Consider the following 18206-nt stretch of genomic DNA (forward strand, 5'->3'; position numbering starts at 1 on the left):
GTCATCTCGATTTAGAGTCACAGATTACTAGATTTCCAATTACTGTATATCTCAATTTTATAATAAGCCCAACAAAATAATATGTTTTATGGCATTTGAATAATAAAAATGATGTCACCCAGGCCGGTCTGTAGTTGTATAACAAGAAATAATCTGAATATTTTAAATAAAAGGAAGAAGAAAACAGAAAAGTGGCAGAAATATCGATACTGAAAATAGTAAACAAAGTGAAATAACAAACTAGACTGCAGACAAACAGAACTGAAAGGTTAAATGAATAAGGAACTATACACACACCATACTGTCTCTGGTTTCGTAATTATGTTATGCAAATGGTAATTGTATTGTTAGTATCCGATCATGTGAGTACACAATTGAGAGTGGACTTTAGGACTATTAAAGCAACTCTCTGTATTTCAATCACACTGGTCCACCGGAATAACAAAAGGTAAGAAATGATAACTTAGTGCAAGTATAAATGTATGCATCCATAAGTATATTGCTACATTTTAAGATTAAAATAGTTGAGTGAATTAACAAGTTACTCCATGGCCTACTCCGCCGCACAGCTACAATGGATTAAGTATTTGCATAGTAAGCTAGTATGGCACTTGTCATTTCCGTTATTTTTTTTTATTTGACGCCTTAAAAACAATGTGTAGACCTAACTGTAGCCTGTCACAACCCTTAGATATTTGGTGGCATTTATTTACACCATGATGTAGATGACATACCATAGCTTACGTCGATAATAAAACTGAGTCTGGGCTTATAATTCTTCTTGTTAGCCTTAAGCATTGTTTACTAAACTAGGACACCACGTGAGTTATCTTTGCTTTATTATTGCGAGGGAAATTCGAGTACGTTTGAAGACTGTCCTGTCCGTCGTATAGTTTCATGAAAGTGTCATGACACGCGATATGTTACTAGGCCCAACATTTTTATAAGAAAATATTAACTGACGTATAGGTATATTTTTGATTTATCAACACAAAATCACCCTATTGTTTGAGCTCGCATAATAGCCACTGTCTGTTGTGCCATGCCAACGCATTATGTCGGTACAGAATGTTCTGTGTATTTTGTAAACTCGTATCCTTCACTGATTGATGAGATGGACAACACGGTGAGAATAAATCTTCATTTAAATCAATAACATTGACCGATTGTAACGAATTTGTTATTTCAGATGGGACATTTCTTTCATTTGGTGTTTGTTTTCGCAATGTTGACTGCGACTATAATTGAAGGTATTTATTTAGGCCACACATCTGCAGGCCTCTAAATATTTAAAATTCTCAGTTTGAAAAAAAAAATGTATAATAGGCAGGGACAGGCCAACTGGTTTGTAGAAGTAGGTCTAGACTATTCAATAGTGGTATCCAGTAAATAGAAACTCATAGATTCTCTTCATTGCTTATTGCAGTTTGTTTAAAAACTACATAAGAGCCGCATTGAGCCGTGAAATGTGCAGAAAGGTCACATTTGTGCAAACAGTTTGCCCTCAAATATGCAACAACCACATTTTTTTTGCAAACATGGATGGTACCCTTCAAATATGCAAAAACATTCATAATCCACAATGGGCAAACACCACGCCGTTAAATATAAAACAAACGTTTTGACGATAAATGTGCAAAAGAAATTCTACAAATGTGAAAATCATTTTGTTTAACAAAAATCAGTTTAATTAACAGCATGAAAATAATATAGATAAGGTAGGCACGGTATATTTTCGTCAAAATCTGTATGGTTATTCATTTTTTTTTCTATTCCAGGTTCATTATTCAATTTCCGTTACAAGAAATATATGAAGACTGTTTACAAGAACAAGTCTGATAACCTCTTTGGACAAATGATTGAAATTGAAGAACAATATATCAGTCAACCACTTGATCATTTTGACCCTTTAGTTAAAGGGTCATTGAAACAAAGATACATGGTCATTAATGATTACTGGAAGAAACCTGATGGACCAGTATTTCTTTTCATTGGCGGAGAGGGCTTGCTGTCAGGCTATTATCTTAGATATGGTACGTTTTTAGTCGCTTGGACGCGACTCTATAGTTTACTATGTCGGTCGGTCTGGTATCACTATGCGTTTTAGCACGCGACTTATGGCTGTTGGCCTTGTTAAATACAAAGATACAAATTGCGTTTGTGACTGAGTTCGCGCGCAGCCATCTGCATTCATTCTCTGATTCAATCACTAAATTTCAATTCCTCTGTATTTATTCCATATTATTTAATCGCTGTATTATGATTGTCAGAGATATTTTCATCGTTTTGAAAAAATTGGGAACTTATATTGGCGGCATTTTAACAACATTTTTTCTCACTTTTATAGGGCTAATTAATGAAATTGCTAAGACCCATGGTGCACTAATTGTGGGCGCTGAACATCGCTACTACGGAGACAGCCTGAATGGTGACAGTATGGAACTAAGTAATCTCAAGTATCTCTCCAGTCAACAGGCGTATGTGTAACACTACTTTTGGCTTTAAATGGTAGCCACGGGTAAAGCAGAATGAGCATCGTGAAATAAGCCTTTAAGTTTTGTTTTATAAAGTGATGCTACAAGATTTCTTTTCATGTTATACTTTTTACGCCGTTCACTTGAAATGAAAAAATATATAAAAAATCCTGAAATTGTGAGTCTTCAACGCATACATCTTTTTGTATAATAGTGAACTGTGGACAATAATAGTATCACAACTGCATGGAATCGAAAATTCCTAAAGAAAAGGATAAGGTAGCCGAAGAAAAAAATAAGATTTGTATAAAATAACAGGAGGTATTGAGTGGAGTGAGGATGTAATGAAAAGAAGGCTGATATGGTATCGTCATATGCTCCGATCGGATTAAATGAAAACACGTGATATCTCTTAATTTATAAACGACAACTATAATGTTACTCTTTCTAATAAATCGTTTTTCATTTTTCTTCCGTTTTCAATTACTTAGTTTAGCGGATCTTGCCAATCTTCATCAAGTTATCTCAGAAGAATATGGTGTTGATTCTAATACCACTTGGATATGTTTTGGTGGGTCATATGCTGGGGATCTATCTGCCTGGTTTAGAATTAAAGTAAATATAATCTCTCATCTGACTTATGTAGTTTTAGTGATTGCAACGGCCAATTACACACTTTGTCTGCCCTTATTGAGAAAAATCGTTTACATTACTGTAACAGGTTTGCAAACAAAGATTCTTTTTTTTTTCGCAGTACCTAGGCTACATCTAGTACTTCTAATATTGTTTCTTTCGCAGTACCCACATTTAGTACATGCTGCTGTAGCGTCGTCTGCTCCGGTACGAGCTATCACCAATTTTGAGGGATACAACAACGTGGTGAGAGCAAGTTTATCAGACAAGACGGTTGGTGGTTCACAGAAAGTAAGAATTATTTTAACATACTTACTAGATATACTTTTTTCTTCATGAGACGACGAACTTTGACGATGGTAACTTGACTTGTCGTGGCGACTGTTATATACGTCACATATACAACCGTTGCTATACATGATCTCAATCTTATTCGATGACTTTGGGGAAGATTGACCAACGTGTGGTTGATTGTGCGTTTATACGCATAAAAGCACCGGTGTTCGTTTTTCTTCGATGGTGGTGGTAAATCCGTGACGATTGATATCTCATCAATAAGGTTTATCGGAAATAGCAAGCACCACCGTATAATACAAACTTTATATACTGGTGTTGGCGATATTGCTCCCAAACCCTTCCCATCATGCATCGCTCACGCAATTTGCGATAAACTACACATATTTATTATCTGTATAGTGTACAGGAAATATTTCATCAGGGTTTGAAGAAGTTGGGCAGTTACTTAAAAACAAATCACTGGATCGACTTCAGAAAGATTTTAAGCTTTGCAGCCCATTAAAGTCTGAAAATGATTACGCAACATTTCTGAGCAATTTGGAAGATAATATATCAGGTGCTGTACAGTATAATGACTATGGAACTAATAATTCTGTCGAATACATCTGTAAAACGATTGCTGAGGCTGAGGGAAGCCCTTACGATAAGTTGGTGCACTTAAATCAAGTGAGTTTTACGACAATGTAGACAAAAATAGAGAAACGTTCCATTGTGTTTTTATAAGTAAGTATTTTATTTTACTAATAAAAGTAGATTTGGAAATGGAAATCAAACTTTTTTTTCATATTGATTTGGAAAGTTTATACTGTCAAATAAAGTGACCATTGTGGATTTTTAAAACTCAAAAGATAACGTACTTTCCACATGCAAAAAGAAGTTATTCAATGCAAGTCATGTCCATAATACAAAACATTATTGACTATAATAATAATAATTTCTTCTTTCAAAAGAAGGAGATAGACTAGACGTATTTTCTTTGAATTTACATGCATTCATGGACATGATTATGATGACGACAGCAGCGACGACGACGAAGATGAAGAAGAACTGTTTCTTCTTTGAATGTCATTTCACAACCAATCACACTAAATATGAGATTTTGATATCATATATATACAAACGCTACCAAAATTGGAATTTGGAATTAGACCATTGTAGGAACATTGTGCATTCGGTATAAATGTATAATGTGTTAAAGGGAATGAATACTAAGCATCCATAATACATTGTATTTTGCCTTGGCACCTAGGATTTCGAAGAATAAATCGATCACTGTACTTATATCAGATAGGTGGTGATTTCTCATACAATGCCTATTTGTGAACCAGTTCAGCGGGGTAACCTCTCGAATGCGGAACTGGATTCTTCAATGTGTACACGGGGAAACTTGTTATACTGGTTTATAGTCTTTATCCGAGAAGACTTGTTCCACCACCAGAACTAGGAGCGAGTCGGCCTCGAACCCTTGCCGATATTGGCTCTTGCCTTAACCACTCGGCGTTTGACTCGAGTTTATGATATTGTTCTATTGTAGGTATTTCTTGGATCGTTGGATGAAAAATGCTTAGAAAGCTCATACGAACAAATGTTGCAAGAGCTAAACAAAACAGTGGCGCAGGAGTTAGTTGGTATTCGACCATGGACTTACCAAACATGTACTCAGTTTGGCTTTTGTAAGTATCAATATTTCTATATTAATTACAGTAATTTAAATAATTATGATACACACTACACATAATAAGTTAAATAGGTGTTGGTTTAAACATATATTTCCCTTTCCACAAGAAAGTATCTCCTAAGTAATGAATGGAAAAAAGTAGGTAATGGAATATATGAAGTGAATTTACACATGTTTAAATGTTATAACCACTGATGAAGTTGATTGTAATAATAACAGAAATGTGATAATAATGTAAATTATATGAAGATTTTATGATGAAATGACTATGATATTAATATGAATAACAGTTTACGCCACAAAAGAGAGAAAAAGGCATTCCCTAGAGGTGTCTTAAATAAGTAATGACTATAAGAGTTAAATCCTCTAAACCTATCTAGATACCTGGTCTATTACTTTAACATAGGCACAGAACAAATATTCTAAACCGCCCGGTGATATACTGAAAATGATTTTAAAAGATAAGATAAGCACATCTCTGAGAATACACATATTCATATATATTATATATTTTTGTTTTTCAGTCCAGACATGTGATGTAAATACACAGTGCCCGTTTTCTACGTATTTGGGTATTGGTCTATATTTAGACATATGCAATGATGTATTTGGTATTACAGCAGATGAGATCAACGCACGAGTCAACTTCACAAACCAGTACTATGGATCTGATACTCCGAAGGGAACTAGAATACTCTTTGTCAATGGTACTAGTTTGGTTTAAAAAAAAATGATGTTTAATTTTATTTAATTTATATTCTTGCATGCTTGTAAGTTAAGAGCAGGTTGGTCTAAGCACCTTAAATTGTAGGCGAACAGAGCGGTGATGGCTGGTTCCTCAGCATAGGTTGCATTTTTGTTATTTCATTGGGTTAATTAGGATTTATTTCATGGCTTAAATCTTTTCTTTCAACGATTCTTTTCAATATACTGTATTTTGAAGTCATTACCAACAAAATGTTTGTTGGTGCCATATATTTCTATTTTGGAAATAGGCTAGAACATTTATTATTATTATGCAGAGGCAACAGTGTATAGACCTATTTTTTTAAATTTCTCCTTATAAATTGTTTTTTTTTTAAATATCTACTTCCACATTTACATGTTGATGTAGTTATATCAAAATTCCGCGAAACAAATTATTTTTGGAAATATTGGGTTCAGTGTACTAATGTAACACCTGTCTTTATATTAAAATAAAAATCCATAAGCCTATACATACAAAAAGAAATAGCATGAATATTGAAAATGTAGGCGACATCAACATTGCATTACACTTTAGATAGATGTTGTTATTTATGATGTCGGTTAACAAATTTCTGACAAGTAAAAAGTTAACCACAATCAGCTAAATTCATTCATACTTCATTTACAACACAACTTACTTACTTACAATAGCATATAACGTACACTGATACCATGTACCCGCAATGAACACGAGCACCAGTTTTTCCATATTTATGCCATTTATGCATTACGTCATTCGATTAATCATGCATAACGGATTGTAACTAGTGCCATCACAATTATACCTTTGCTTAGGTTCTATTGATCCATGGCACTCACTGAGTGTTCTGAAGAATATTAGTGACTCCGAGACTGCATTGTACATTCAGGGTTCATCTCACTGCGCTGATATGGAGGCAACATCTCCGGACGACACAATTCAGCTTGCTCAAGCAAAACTGGTATGTATTAAACTAAAGTCAAATAAAATGTAGTGTAACGATCAAACCTCACTTCCTTTTACAACTAATCGTACGGGCCTGGAGGAACCGAAATTCGTCAATAAACTATTATAGCCCTTAGCCAGGGTTCTTTTTTCCTAAGAAACAACTGAAGAAAAGATGTTTAGGTCTGAAAATAAATTTCATGAGTTAAGCCTGTTTATTAGAACTTTCCTGCTGGCATCATTTGAAAAGGGCAATTCAGGAGAGAGGTTTTCTTCGAACCCCTACGAACTTTCCTGGCTACGCTACGATCAACACGTTATGTTTTCCAAACGCTAAACTAGTTTCTAAATAGGAATCAACTTTGCTGATCCTAGTCACGATAACATGTATGTAACATTAATTTTATAAGGACTTTTGATTTGCAGGAAATCAAGAAACAAGTGTCAAATTGGCTTATCAGCAGCAGTGGTCAGCAGCGTCTTACTTTCAAATGAATACGTTAAATAATCTGACATATAAGTTAAATGTTTTGTAGTTTAAATAGATGTATCTCTACAGTATAGGATGAACTTCAAAAGTCCAAAATGTGACATTATACAAAAGATCGTTGCTTTTGGTGTCAAACTGTATTATATATATTGACACAATCCTATTGCATGATATCTACATAACTACAAATTATAGAGACTTTATATTGGTGGTCTAAATATGTTCAGAATATGCATATTTACGCTATTTTAAAATGTTCTTGAAAAAATACTTGCACAATGTTTTTACCTTAGACACATATTGCATTAAATTATTATTGTGTATACTTTATTTAAGTACTACAAGTACATGCTGAATCTCAAATGGTTTTAATCTAACAGAAATATAGTGTTATGCCTATAATTATGTTGAAAATAAATTAAATCAAATGTCATGGCTGAATAGACTGGAAGGTGAATTGAACCCAGGTATCTCTGTGTGACAGTCAAGTGTCCTAACCACTCGACTACCCAACTAGTGATATACTAAAATTTTTTTTAGAATGTGCAATAGCCGCTCCAGCCGAGATTTTAAACAGCAGTCCCTTCTTAATATGCACACATTTTACGATTTTACGCTTTTATGGTATAAGGCTTTCATTGAATCACACAACAGCCGCTATTCAGTTGGATTTTAACCATTTCAAGCACACGATTCTCACTCCTATATATTTTTTTAATGTCACCGTTTATTTATTAATTGATTTCTTGTATTTTCTGGATGCCATCTTATATTTTCAGTTCATGATCACAGCTCAATCAAATTTAAACCATCGAACTGGTAATAATTGTACCCTTTATAGGCTTAATGATAGGTGAACTAAGGAATGCTTTTATAGCTTCAGTCAGGATTGTCCAATAGTCATGGATGAATTAACTGTATTTAGCGGTTGAAACATGAGTTACTGTTTGAATACAAATAAAAATGTAGATAAGCTTTTATCGATTGTGAAAAACCACAATAGCAATTGTATGACTATTTTGTTGAAATAAAGTTTACAAATTGTTATCAGCATTTGATTTCGCCCTGGAAACCTTCAAACAATTATTGTTATTTTGTCCTATATTTAAGCAGTGCACACTGGGTTTTTTCAATTTGAAAAGAAATAATGAATCAGAATTGACTTTAGGGTGCTTTCTATGAACGATAGTACAGCCTACAATAGTTATAAGTCCGTCGCACCATGGCTATAGTCACAATGGTAAATCTATTTATTGTTTTCCTTTCTCCTGTGGTCAAGGACTACGAACGAACCATGAAAGAGTCGATTATAATTTAAAATAATATACAACTTTTGTTGAACGAATAGCGATGTTATAAAATGGTATATTTTATTCTTCACAAAGGTAAAGTTCTTCATCAGCTTGATGTCTCCTATCGTCCCGTTTAATGAGAATGGTTAGAAAGGCAGCGACTGCACACACAATTAATATCATAAAATTAGCGACGTCGACCCCGTGAAGCTTATCAAGGGCATCATATACATAAACTGCAACAAATCCCGTAATGTCAATACATAGAATTATTAGCGACGCAGACAATGACTCCGACTCGGGATACGTCTGCTCTGCTGCAGTTTCAGCGCCAACTGTAAGAAGGGCGCGGGAAAAGTTGAAATACAAACCAAAACTAACACAAGCGAACCAGATTTGTTCATATTTTATAGATAACACAAAACATCCCAATGTCAGAAATGTTAACAGGACAGTTACGCGTGTGGTCAATAAAAACTGTTTAGTTTTGTCTAGCACCCAACCGGCAAATACTGAACCAAAAACAACTGGAATCATGGTCACCAAAACAACAGTACCAATTATGTAACCCTTTTCTGGACATACAGATAAAATAATATAGTTTATCTTAACCATGATAACGGCAGATAATCCTATACAAATTCCACATGCCAAAAGAAGTAAAACAAAGTTTAAGTTCATCAGTATTACTTTCAGAGATTTCCAAAATGAATCTTGTTTTCCAATAGTTGAGTTATTTTTCTGATAACTTGGGGGTGATGGCGGTTTTGCTTCAAAGAAGAAACAGATGATTAGGAAAATTATAGATATGAAAATCGCTGTTCCAAGAAAATAATAATTTAGCTTTATTTCGGTTTGATTTTCTAAATTTAGTAACTGATTCGGTAAGATGAAAGCTACTGCTGTTCCGAAATGGAATGCGGTAAACCCAAGCCCACTCGCAAAAGAAACTTCATTAGATCCAAACCAAGCGCCAGCAAAATGCGTAGAAATCCCAAAACAACACGTCTGCGCAACTCCACAAAAGGCCTGACCCAGTATGCTTAAGGAAACTGAATGTTGAAGTATTCCAATGTAACGAATCCATGATCCAGCCATATGTAAGCCGCCTCCTATTATGGTGATTGTTTTGATATCTGTTTTCTCTACTATATATAGAGCAGGAAATATAAAGAATACATACGTAATGAAATAAATTGCACCGAGCGTATCAATTATGGCTGAAGGAGCGTCAAAGTACTTCTCAACTTCACCTGATATTGCCGCGTACTGCATCCACATCATTCCATCTGATAATTGTAGACACATAAATATCACTAACATTGCCCATCGTCTTGTATACAGGCGACATTTTGAGTCGATTAAAAGCTGTTTTTCAGTTTTAATTTCTTCCATATTCGTTGTAATTTACAAACTCGCAAATTTGCTGTTGAATCTTTTGTATTATTGAAGTAGTGTATCTAATTCTGCTATATTGATAATGGATTGACTGTTATTCACGCTTGACAACGCTCATTGAATCAATTTTTATTGGTCGAAAAAATCTTTTAGAATGGTAATAGCAGGACTACTAAGCCGAGGTATGCCCTATAGGCCTATAATGAACTCTCCACTGAAAGTGTTACGGCGTCTTCCAAACACTTGTTTGCTTATTATCAAATTAAGATTGTTTTTTTAATTGTTAAAATATAGTTCACATTGGCGGATTTTAAAGGCCAGGTATGGGCAAAAAATTTCTCTTGATTATACATTCCAATAATTATCAATCTATAGTTTACCCCTATGTTTCATAATTTTTGGGATTTTATTTTTGTTACAAGAGCTTGTTGAAAATTACACAGTAAAATCTCTATTCTTTTGTACACAAATTTTGTAAATAGAGAGGCATTTTAAAAAGCTATGAAAAATAAACGGTGTGGTAAAAAATGTTATCAGATGACTAAATATAGGTAATATAACTTGAATATTACATTTCTGGTATTTTTATTCAACTTCAGATTTTTATTTTCTTGCTATAGCAAAAATTATCCACCGTATATCCACCATCTTTTTTCACCTTCCAGGGAGTCACCAGACATGTTATTACATTAGGTTAACTACCTAACTACTGAAAAAAAGTCTTCCTGGTTTTTATGGAAGAATTTTGCCAAATTTTGTATTTGACCATATTAAGGGAAATTCATGTTTTTTCGTCTTGATTTCTGTTACAAATATTTGATTATGTACAATTAACCAAATATTAAATTTAAAATTCATGCCTGTACCTGAGCTTTAACATTATTGACATTTGACCTTAATGTATCGTATCTTAGTAACCACTAATCGGAGAGACAAAAATATGGCTTACGCTGTTCAGAAACTACACATTTTTAGTCTAATGGCATGTTTTTGCAATATTGACCTTTGAACTTTACATTACATAAAAGAAAATAGTGTACATATGAAATTAGTATTTAGTGTCAAATTGTTTAGAAAATACATATTATATAGAGTCTAATGACACATTTTGTCTAATAATGGCCTATTGTATGGTTATTAACTTTTGAACAAGCGGCGTATGTGTGCGCGACAGTGGACAAATGCGTTGCATTCTACACATTTCCCGCCGAAGCGAATTAAAAATGAAGTTGCTCAACTGTTGACTGAACCTACCTACGCTATTATGCAAATGAGTAGAATGTTGACGTCATTTTCTTTTTATGCGATGACCTCCAATACCATGTTCTTTCATACTGATAGGGAAGTACATGTGCTGAAAAACAGTGTTCCTGGTTGAATAATTAGTATTAAAGAATTGATTGTGCTATTCTGAGAACATTGAAACACGTCACAGGTTTCAACTAAACCAAGACAAATTGAATTTACTGTATTGAAAGGGCTCCTTCGTTAGATTGAGAAGGAAGTATTTTAAATGTAGGCCTACACAGTAATCAAGAAATAAAGAGTGTATTAGTTTGTTGTATTAGAATAACTAGAATAAACCAATAAATTAAGGTAAGTTACAAACTAAAATATTACTTGCTTTTTTGATTGGTTTATTAATTTCGTGTAACCAAGCCTAAACCATAATAATATTCTGAAGACAACATATCTGGACGTTTAAAGTGCATACGAAAGTTGATATAGCTACTAGTAAGAAGCTACTAATAAGAACAAACTTTTCCAAAATGTACGTACGTACGCACGGACTAATGCAACGATTGTATGCTTTTAATATCGCATGGAGTATCGAATCAAGAGACATTTAAATGCTGAAAATAACACCTAGCTCTCTCCAATTTAAAGTATCAGGACCAGTTATGGCCGACGCCCTGGTTTAGGAACCCTTGGCCCTCCTCTCAGGATATCTATATTAATCCTAATCGTGACTCTTCCGACATTATGCATGCTTTGTGTATGTTGTAACGTTGTATTGTTGGTATTGTACAATAAAAACACAAAAACCGACATTTCCTGTTCATAGGCATATCTCCTTTATTGTAGTTTGTACAGTGTTTGTCAACTACTCTGCTTTGGAAGTCTAATTATAGAATCTCAAAGGAAAACGCAGAAAATTGACCCTGACAACATGGCAGAAACAGGTATTTAAACATTAATTTACTCTATTTAAATAATTACATGTTTATAAACTAGGCTACTATTAGGGTTAGATAGTAGGCCTACTCTGTGACAAAAACATGGACATGTGATGTGCTCATATAGATAGATATAATGGCGTCATATCACTACCATATTTGGCACATGACACTTTTTGTTGTAAAATTAGTTTCATAGTGTAGACAGAGCTTTACCTTGCATCATTCTAGATGAATGTAGAAGCAATGCTAACCATGGACTAACGCTTGTTAGACAGTTTGCTGATATATCAGTGATTAGTATTTAATTTTCTCAAATTACTCAACCTCATCTATTTGATATATTTATAATGAACATTATTGAATAGTGCATAACCTTACAGTAACTTTTAGGCCAACATCTTTGGTACTTTAATATATCATTGCTATTATATAGTGAAAATAGTATCGTCGCTAGACATGACAACGTACGATCGGGTGCTATGTTATCAAGTAATCCATATAATCTTCAGAACCCACGGATTATCTACATGATGTGTCATGAAAAGTACCGAACGACAGTACTAATGCATGTGATTCTTTAGTACCTTTTTAATACTTTTGGCTTTCAGAATGTTACTATGATTTTTACATATTAAGTGACCATGTCGAGTGGGAAAACAAGATGTTACAAGATCTACAAAGAATACGACCAGATATTAAATGTGCCACGAGAAGAGAAAGAAAACCTGGAAAATTTAAAATAGACAGTATGATAGAACTCATGAAACAATCAAAGAAAGTTGTAGTAGGCTTTGTATCGCAATCTGAGACCGATATGGTCAAGTTTGTTGTGGCAACAGCTATTCAAAGAATGTTAGACAGTAACACACTGGATCAAGCAAAGTTGATTCCTGTTAAAGTAACCAGAGATGCTGTGATACCAGCGTCCTTGGAAGCAATTCAAGAAGTTAATAGTTTTGATGGAGATGTATGTCTAAAACTGATACAGCTGTTACACCAAGGTATGTCTATAATACTTATGAACAAATACGTAAAATGATTTGCTTAGGTTATTTTGAAAACAGACTTAATCAATATTTGATTTTAAAGAGATGACCAAAGAAAGAGTGAAATAGTCACGTGGTGGATTTAATTACAGTAAATCTTTCAACGAATACAGAACATTCATTATTTGTTCTATAAACGTTTTAAGATGAGTTAAGATTTAATAATAAAAGTCGAGTTCGTCTTGTCACAAAGGAAACACTATTAGAGAGTACTGTGTCACTAAATGATCAAAACATGATGAATTCACTATGGACGTTATATGTAGGGTCCATTTGCCACAAATCTTTATTCATCCATTTCTTTAAGCCACTGGAAACTCCAAAACTGCGCCACTGGGCTCTATGGTAGACATGTTACGTCTCCATATCACCATCATCATGTATCTGCTGTCCCCATTGACATAACATGTTTTACTGACGGGAAAATCTTAGAAGCATTGAACCGTAAGATTTTATCCGTTAATATTTACAGATAAATTGGAGTCCCATTGTTCGGTTATGAAGAACGTGCCAACCAAATCAGACACAGGTAAGTTAGTTCAGTTCATATTAAAATAGGGTTTCTGTGGACGAGTTTATTTTAAGGAAAGCGTTTATTTTTTTTATTTTTGTGAAAATGATAACAAATATACTCAAATAAATTTCACCTTGGAACCTCTAGATCACCTGCAGTCAATACATTCTAATATAAATTGAAATACATGTAGGCCTATATTCAAAATGTCACTAATGATACTTAATAAGAATGACCATGACGACAGTGGCCAACTTAAATCCTAAATATGTTTTACTTTCAACAACAAAAATTAGAAAAGATTGAAGAATATCTACTTAACAGACAAAGGATATTGTGCAACCAGGCCAGTATATTTACACCAGCAATAATGAATGATAGATACAAAGTTGACATGTCTCAGATGTTTACCGATATGGAACTACTCGTAGAAAGTGAAAACAAGAAAGACAGCAAACCATCAACAATAAAAGATGTGGCAGATATCATCACATCAACACCTAAATGTAAAGCCCTTATAGAGGGACAGGGCGGTATTGGTAAAACCACTATTTTAAGGCGTTTAGCATCAAACTGGGCTACTGATCAATCGTATTTTAAAGGTAAAACAGTATTTCTTTTTAATGTAAGAGATTTAGATAAAGATGAAGACATCTTCGGTCTCATTACAAAGCAACTGGATATGAAAGATTTTAACAGGAACACACAAATTCCAAAAGGTTCAAAGAGGGTTCAAGAGTTTTTGATGACTCATGATGATAAAATTGTCTTGTTGTTAGATGGGTTAGATGAGTTACGATTTAATAATAAAAGTCTAATTCGTCTGTTCACAAAGGAGACACTGACAGAGAGTACTGTGGTAGTCACAACACGATCAGAAAACATAGATGAATTCAGAAAGAGGTGTAATGTACATATAAGAGTTACGGGGTTTAATAATCAGGGAATAGCAAAGTACATTGAAAAACACTTCAGTTATTTAAGAAAACTAGAATTAGGAAAATCTCTTAGAGAAGAATTGGCCACTAACAAAGACGAAGTACATTCCATGTGCAGAAATCCAATGTTACTTCTCTTAATATGCATCCTATGGGAAGAAAATGAAAATCTTCCTCATAACAAGGTTGACCTCTTTAAAGAAATATTACGCTGTATTTTGAATCAGTCTAACAAACAACAAGACACGTACAAAAAGATGTCTAAATTTGAAGATGCTCCAACAGAGTATGTAAATGCTATGATTTTGTTGGGGAAGTGTATGTATAACAGCTTGAAAATAAATCAACTTTCAATAAAGAAAGAAGATTTGAAAGCTAAGAAAGATATGGTTGACATGGCCCTAAAATTAGGATTTGTGTATGAAGATGCACCAATTTCAAAATCCTACTTTGGAAACATTTTTATGGCTCCTCACAAGTTGATAGTAGAGGCGTTGGTAGGATTTTACTTGTGCAAATTATGTGAAACAGAAGGTATGAAGAATGAATGTGATGAAGATATGAGACAATTACTTGCACCATTGGATGATAGTGAATGGGAGATAATAAGAGAAAGTAAGCATCTTAATACTGTAAGAGAGTTTGCAATTGGTTTTCTTGGTCAGAAAGCCGGTTTATTTTTTAATCATTGGATTACAAATAAATTATCAACATATCGCTCTCTACCGAGTAATTTGAAGTTTGTTAAAAGCGAACATGAGGATGTTGTGGTAGGTGCACTAATCGACCACATGACCAATAAAGACCTAGCTATAAGTCAACATATTGATGATATATCTACCTCCATAAAACTGTTTATTCATTCCATTTGTCCACATGTACATGTTGAGGGACATTTCATACAATTACTTAGGCAACTGTATTGTATGAAATATTACCAAGATAAGGTAGAATCCTTTTGTGAAAAGAGGGCATTGGCCGGTAGGGCAAATGCTATTGCACACATTTTAGGCATAGAAGCTAAATGTAACCAGGTCCACATCATAGCGGGAAAACTAATGAAGCACACGATAAGAGTGTGTTTAAATATAGGAGTTCAATTAGTATTAGAAAAGCTTGATATCAGCGGTAATAATCTCCATAACATTAATGGTAGCTTACTGAGTTCTTTATTGATTATGTCTCCTCATCTGTTGAAACTTAAAATGTATGACTGCAACCTATCAGGTAAGGTAATGAACCACATGGTCAGAGAGTGTTCAAATCGAGGAGCCATGCCATTACAATGGTTGGAAATCAGTGATAACAATCTCAGAAACATAGATGCTACTTTATTGATTACGTTTCCAAAGCTGAAGGTCCTTGAAATGTGTAATTGTAATCTATCTGGAGGAGAAATAAAACACATGATCACAGAGTGTTTAAATAAAGGAGTGCAATTAGCATTGGAAGAGTTAAATATAGATCATAATAAGCTCAGAAAAATGGATGGTACATTACTGTGTTCACTGTTCATTATGTCTTCTAAGCTGACGAGGTTGTACATGTGTAAATGCAATATATCGGGTAAGGTAATGAATCAAATGGTCAGAACATGTTCTAATAGAGGAATTCAATTGGCATTAGGCGATCTCTATGTCGATGGTAATGACCTCAGCAATATTGATAGCACTTTACTCATCTCTTTGTTGAACCTGTCTCCTAAACTAAAGAGACTTGGATTGTATAATTGCAATTTAGCAGGTAACGGAATCCAATGCTTGCTCACAGAGTGTTCAAATAGAGGAATTATATTAGCTCATGAACTAGTAGTAGTAGTCGACTATGAACGCGTTCATAGTCGATAATGTATCACATATTTCAACTAGAAGATTTTATACATATTTTTATTTCAAATAAATGCTACATTTACTATATAAACGGCCGGCAATGTACATTAAATCTAACAACATGAACTCGACAATATTTTCTTAATTTTGTCAATTATATATGAATAGTTCTCAAGAAAGAAATTCTTGTACTGTAGTTCATACTGATTGAAATCGTTTAGTTATTACCATAGCATATGTTGTATGAGTGCACGTATAGAATGTCTAAATTATTGTTATCGATATAAACCTGATTTTTTTTTCTATAATCATATGTCGTCGTTACTCTTATGAAAACATCTCATTTTTTTTCTGAAATTGACTTATGTTTTGTAGAGATACGATCGGTTGTGATAGAAATATTGATGATTTGATTCTAATCATTTACTTCATGAATGGTCTAATTTGTTAGTAATAGAAGTTGCTTTTGTTCTATTGTAGTTGTTGCAAACTATATCTAGTTTAGATTTTTAATCATTTTAATTACTTTTGTTACATTTGTATGGTTTACATTGTTATCAATAGATTACTATTGCTAAAGATAAATTATTTAAAGTAACAGTGACACACGCTTTATAAGGTGGTGATTTTATTTATATTTTGATATAATATTATATTGTATATATGCTAAACAACATTGAACATTGAATGAAGTTCTATTTATAACGTTTTTGACATTCGACCTCATTATTGTTATTTCAGCAAAGAATAGTCGTAAATACTCGAAAATATCCCTGACTACCTTACTGTATTACAACTCTATTAAAACGCTGAAAATAATCTAGTAAGACTAATTAATCATTAAACAATCCATTTTTCAAAACGTGCACATTATAATGTATATTTATCAATAAATTGGATGTGTTAACTGCCAAAGATTTTATTGTTTCCACCGTAAGCTTTTTTCATCAATCTTCCCCCACTTCACCAGGCAATGATCATAGTATTGCTTAAGGCGTGGTTTCCACTAGAACGCAACGCAGCGACGTATCGACGCAAAGTGCAGTATTAATTGCGTAATCACAGGTGGGAACCGACGACGCAACAGTGCTGCAAACATCGCAGGTTTGATTTCACGCAGGCGGGGGCAAACACAATTATTAGAAGGGCATTTGCTAACGTTGCGTTACGTTGCGTGGCTAGTGGGAACCACGCTTTAGTTTTCCTCACTGCAATTATTGGTGTGACAATTTAATCTTCAGACATGTAAAGTTTATCAGCTTGGTGTCTTTTATCGTCTCGTTTAATAAACATGGTAAAAACACAGCGACTGCACACACACTAAGAGATACGGTAATTATGAAATCGCTTTCAAATATATTTCGAAAATAGATGATGGCTGGTTAGATAAAGAATTTCGGATGTTATAAACCTCATTTTAATATTTACAATGAGGTTTATAACCTCAGGTACCTATACAAAAATAAACCCATTATCTCCTAGAATAAAAGATAACAAGTCCACACAATGACCAATTACCGATAGCGGCTTTTTCAAAGATTATTAATTCAGAGAAAATTTTGTCAATGATTAGGCCTTAATTATCAACCGAAGGTAATACATTATCAGACAAATAATTCATATTTTGTTGACTGTTTGTTAATAATAAGGTTACTGTTTATCTTTACCACTGGTAACTGTGTATTTAGATGATAAGTAATGGTATACATAACGTTTATGCATTCAAACGACATTCAATCTAATCGTTCCTATCTGATGATTACAT

At 33.7% G+C, this 18206-nt stretch overlaps 4 protein-coding genes across 4 annotated transcripts; 3 read left to right on the plus strand and 1 right to left on the minus strand.

Annotated features, from left to right (window-relative positions):
* The first annotated feature begins 805 nt into the window (after positions 1 to 805).
* On the plus strand, positions 806 to 8297 carry LOC144851571 (thymus-specific serine protease-like). The gene is made up of 11 exons (XM_078709095.1): positions 806 to 821; positions 1190 to 1250; positions 1779 to 2033; positions 2348 to 2477; positions 2966 to 3089; positions 3273 to 3398; positions 3804 to 4070; positions 4939 to 5077; positions 5607 to 5789; positions 6625 to 6770; positions 7181 to 8297. Exons 2-11 carry the CDS (start codon positions 1190 to 1192, stop codon positions 7247 to 7249), a joined length of 1500 nt encoding a protein of 499 aa, XP_078565221.1. The 5' UTR covers positions 806 to 821; the 3' UTR covers positions 7250 to 8297.
* Positions 8298 to 8614: 317 nt separating this feature from the next.
* LOC144853002 (choline/ethanolamine transporter flvcr2a-like) lies at positions 8615 to 9931 on the minus strand. Its single transcript, XM_078711056.1, has one exon. The coding sequence runs from the start codon at positions 9929 to 9931 to the stop codon at positions 8615 to 8617; it is 1317 nt and encodes a 438-aa protein (XP_078567182.1).
* A 2097-nt stretch (positions 9932 to 12028) lies between these two features.
* Positions 12029 to 14045, plus strand: LOC144853003 (uncharacterized). The gene is made up of 4 exons (XM_078711058.1): positions 12029 to 12117; positions 12723 to 13115; positions 13633 to 13689; positions 13999 to 14045. The coding sequence occupies exons 1-4, from the start codon at positions 12105 to 12107 to the stop codon at positions 14043 to 14045; spliced, it is 510 nt and encodes a 169-aa protein (XP_078567184.1). The 5' UTR covers positions 12029 to 12104.
* LOC144851766 (uncharacterized) lies at positions 13989 to 16847 on the plus strand. Its single transcript, XM_078709369.1, has one exon. It carries the CDS (start codon positions 14045 to 14047, stop codon positions 16457 to 16459), a length of 2415 nt encoding a protein of 804 aa, XP_078565495.1. The 5' UTR covers positions 13989 to 14044; the 3' UTR covers positions 16460 to 16847.
* The last annotated feature ends 1359 nt before the right edge of the window (positions 16848 to 18206 follow it).

Source organism: Antedon bifida, chromosome 9, assembly GCF_963402885.1.
Source record: "Antedon bifida chromosome 9, ecAntBifi1.1, whole genome shotgun sequence".
Lineage (NCBI taxonomy): Eukaryota > Metazoa > Echinodermata > Crinoidea > Comatulida > Antedonidae > Antedon > Antedon bifida.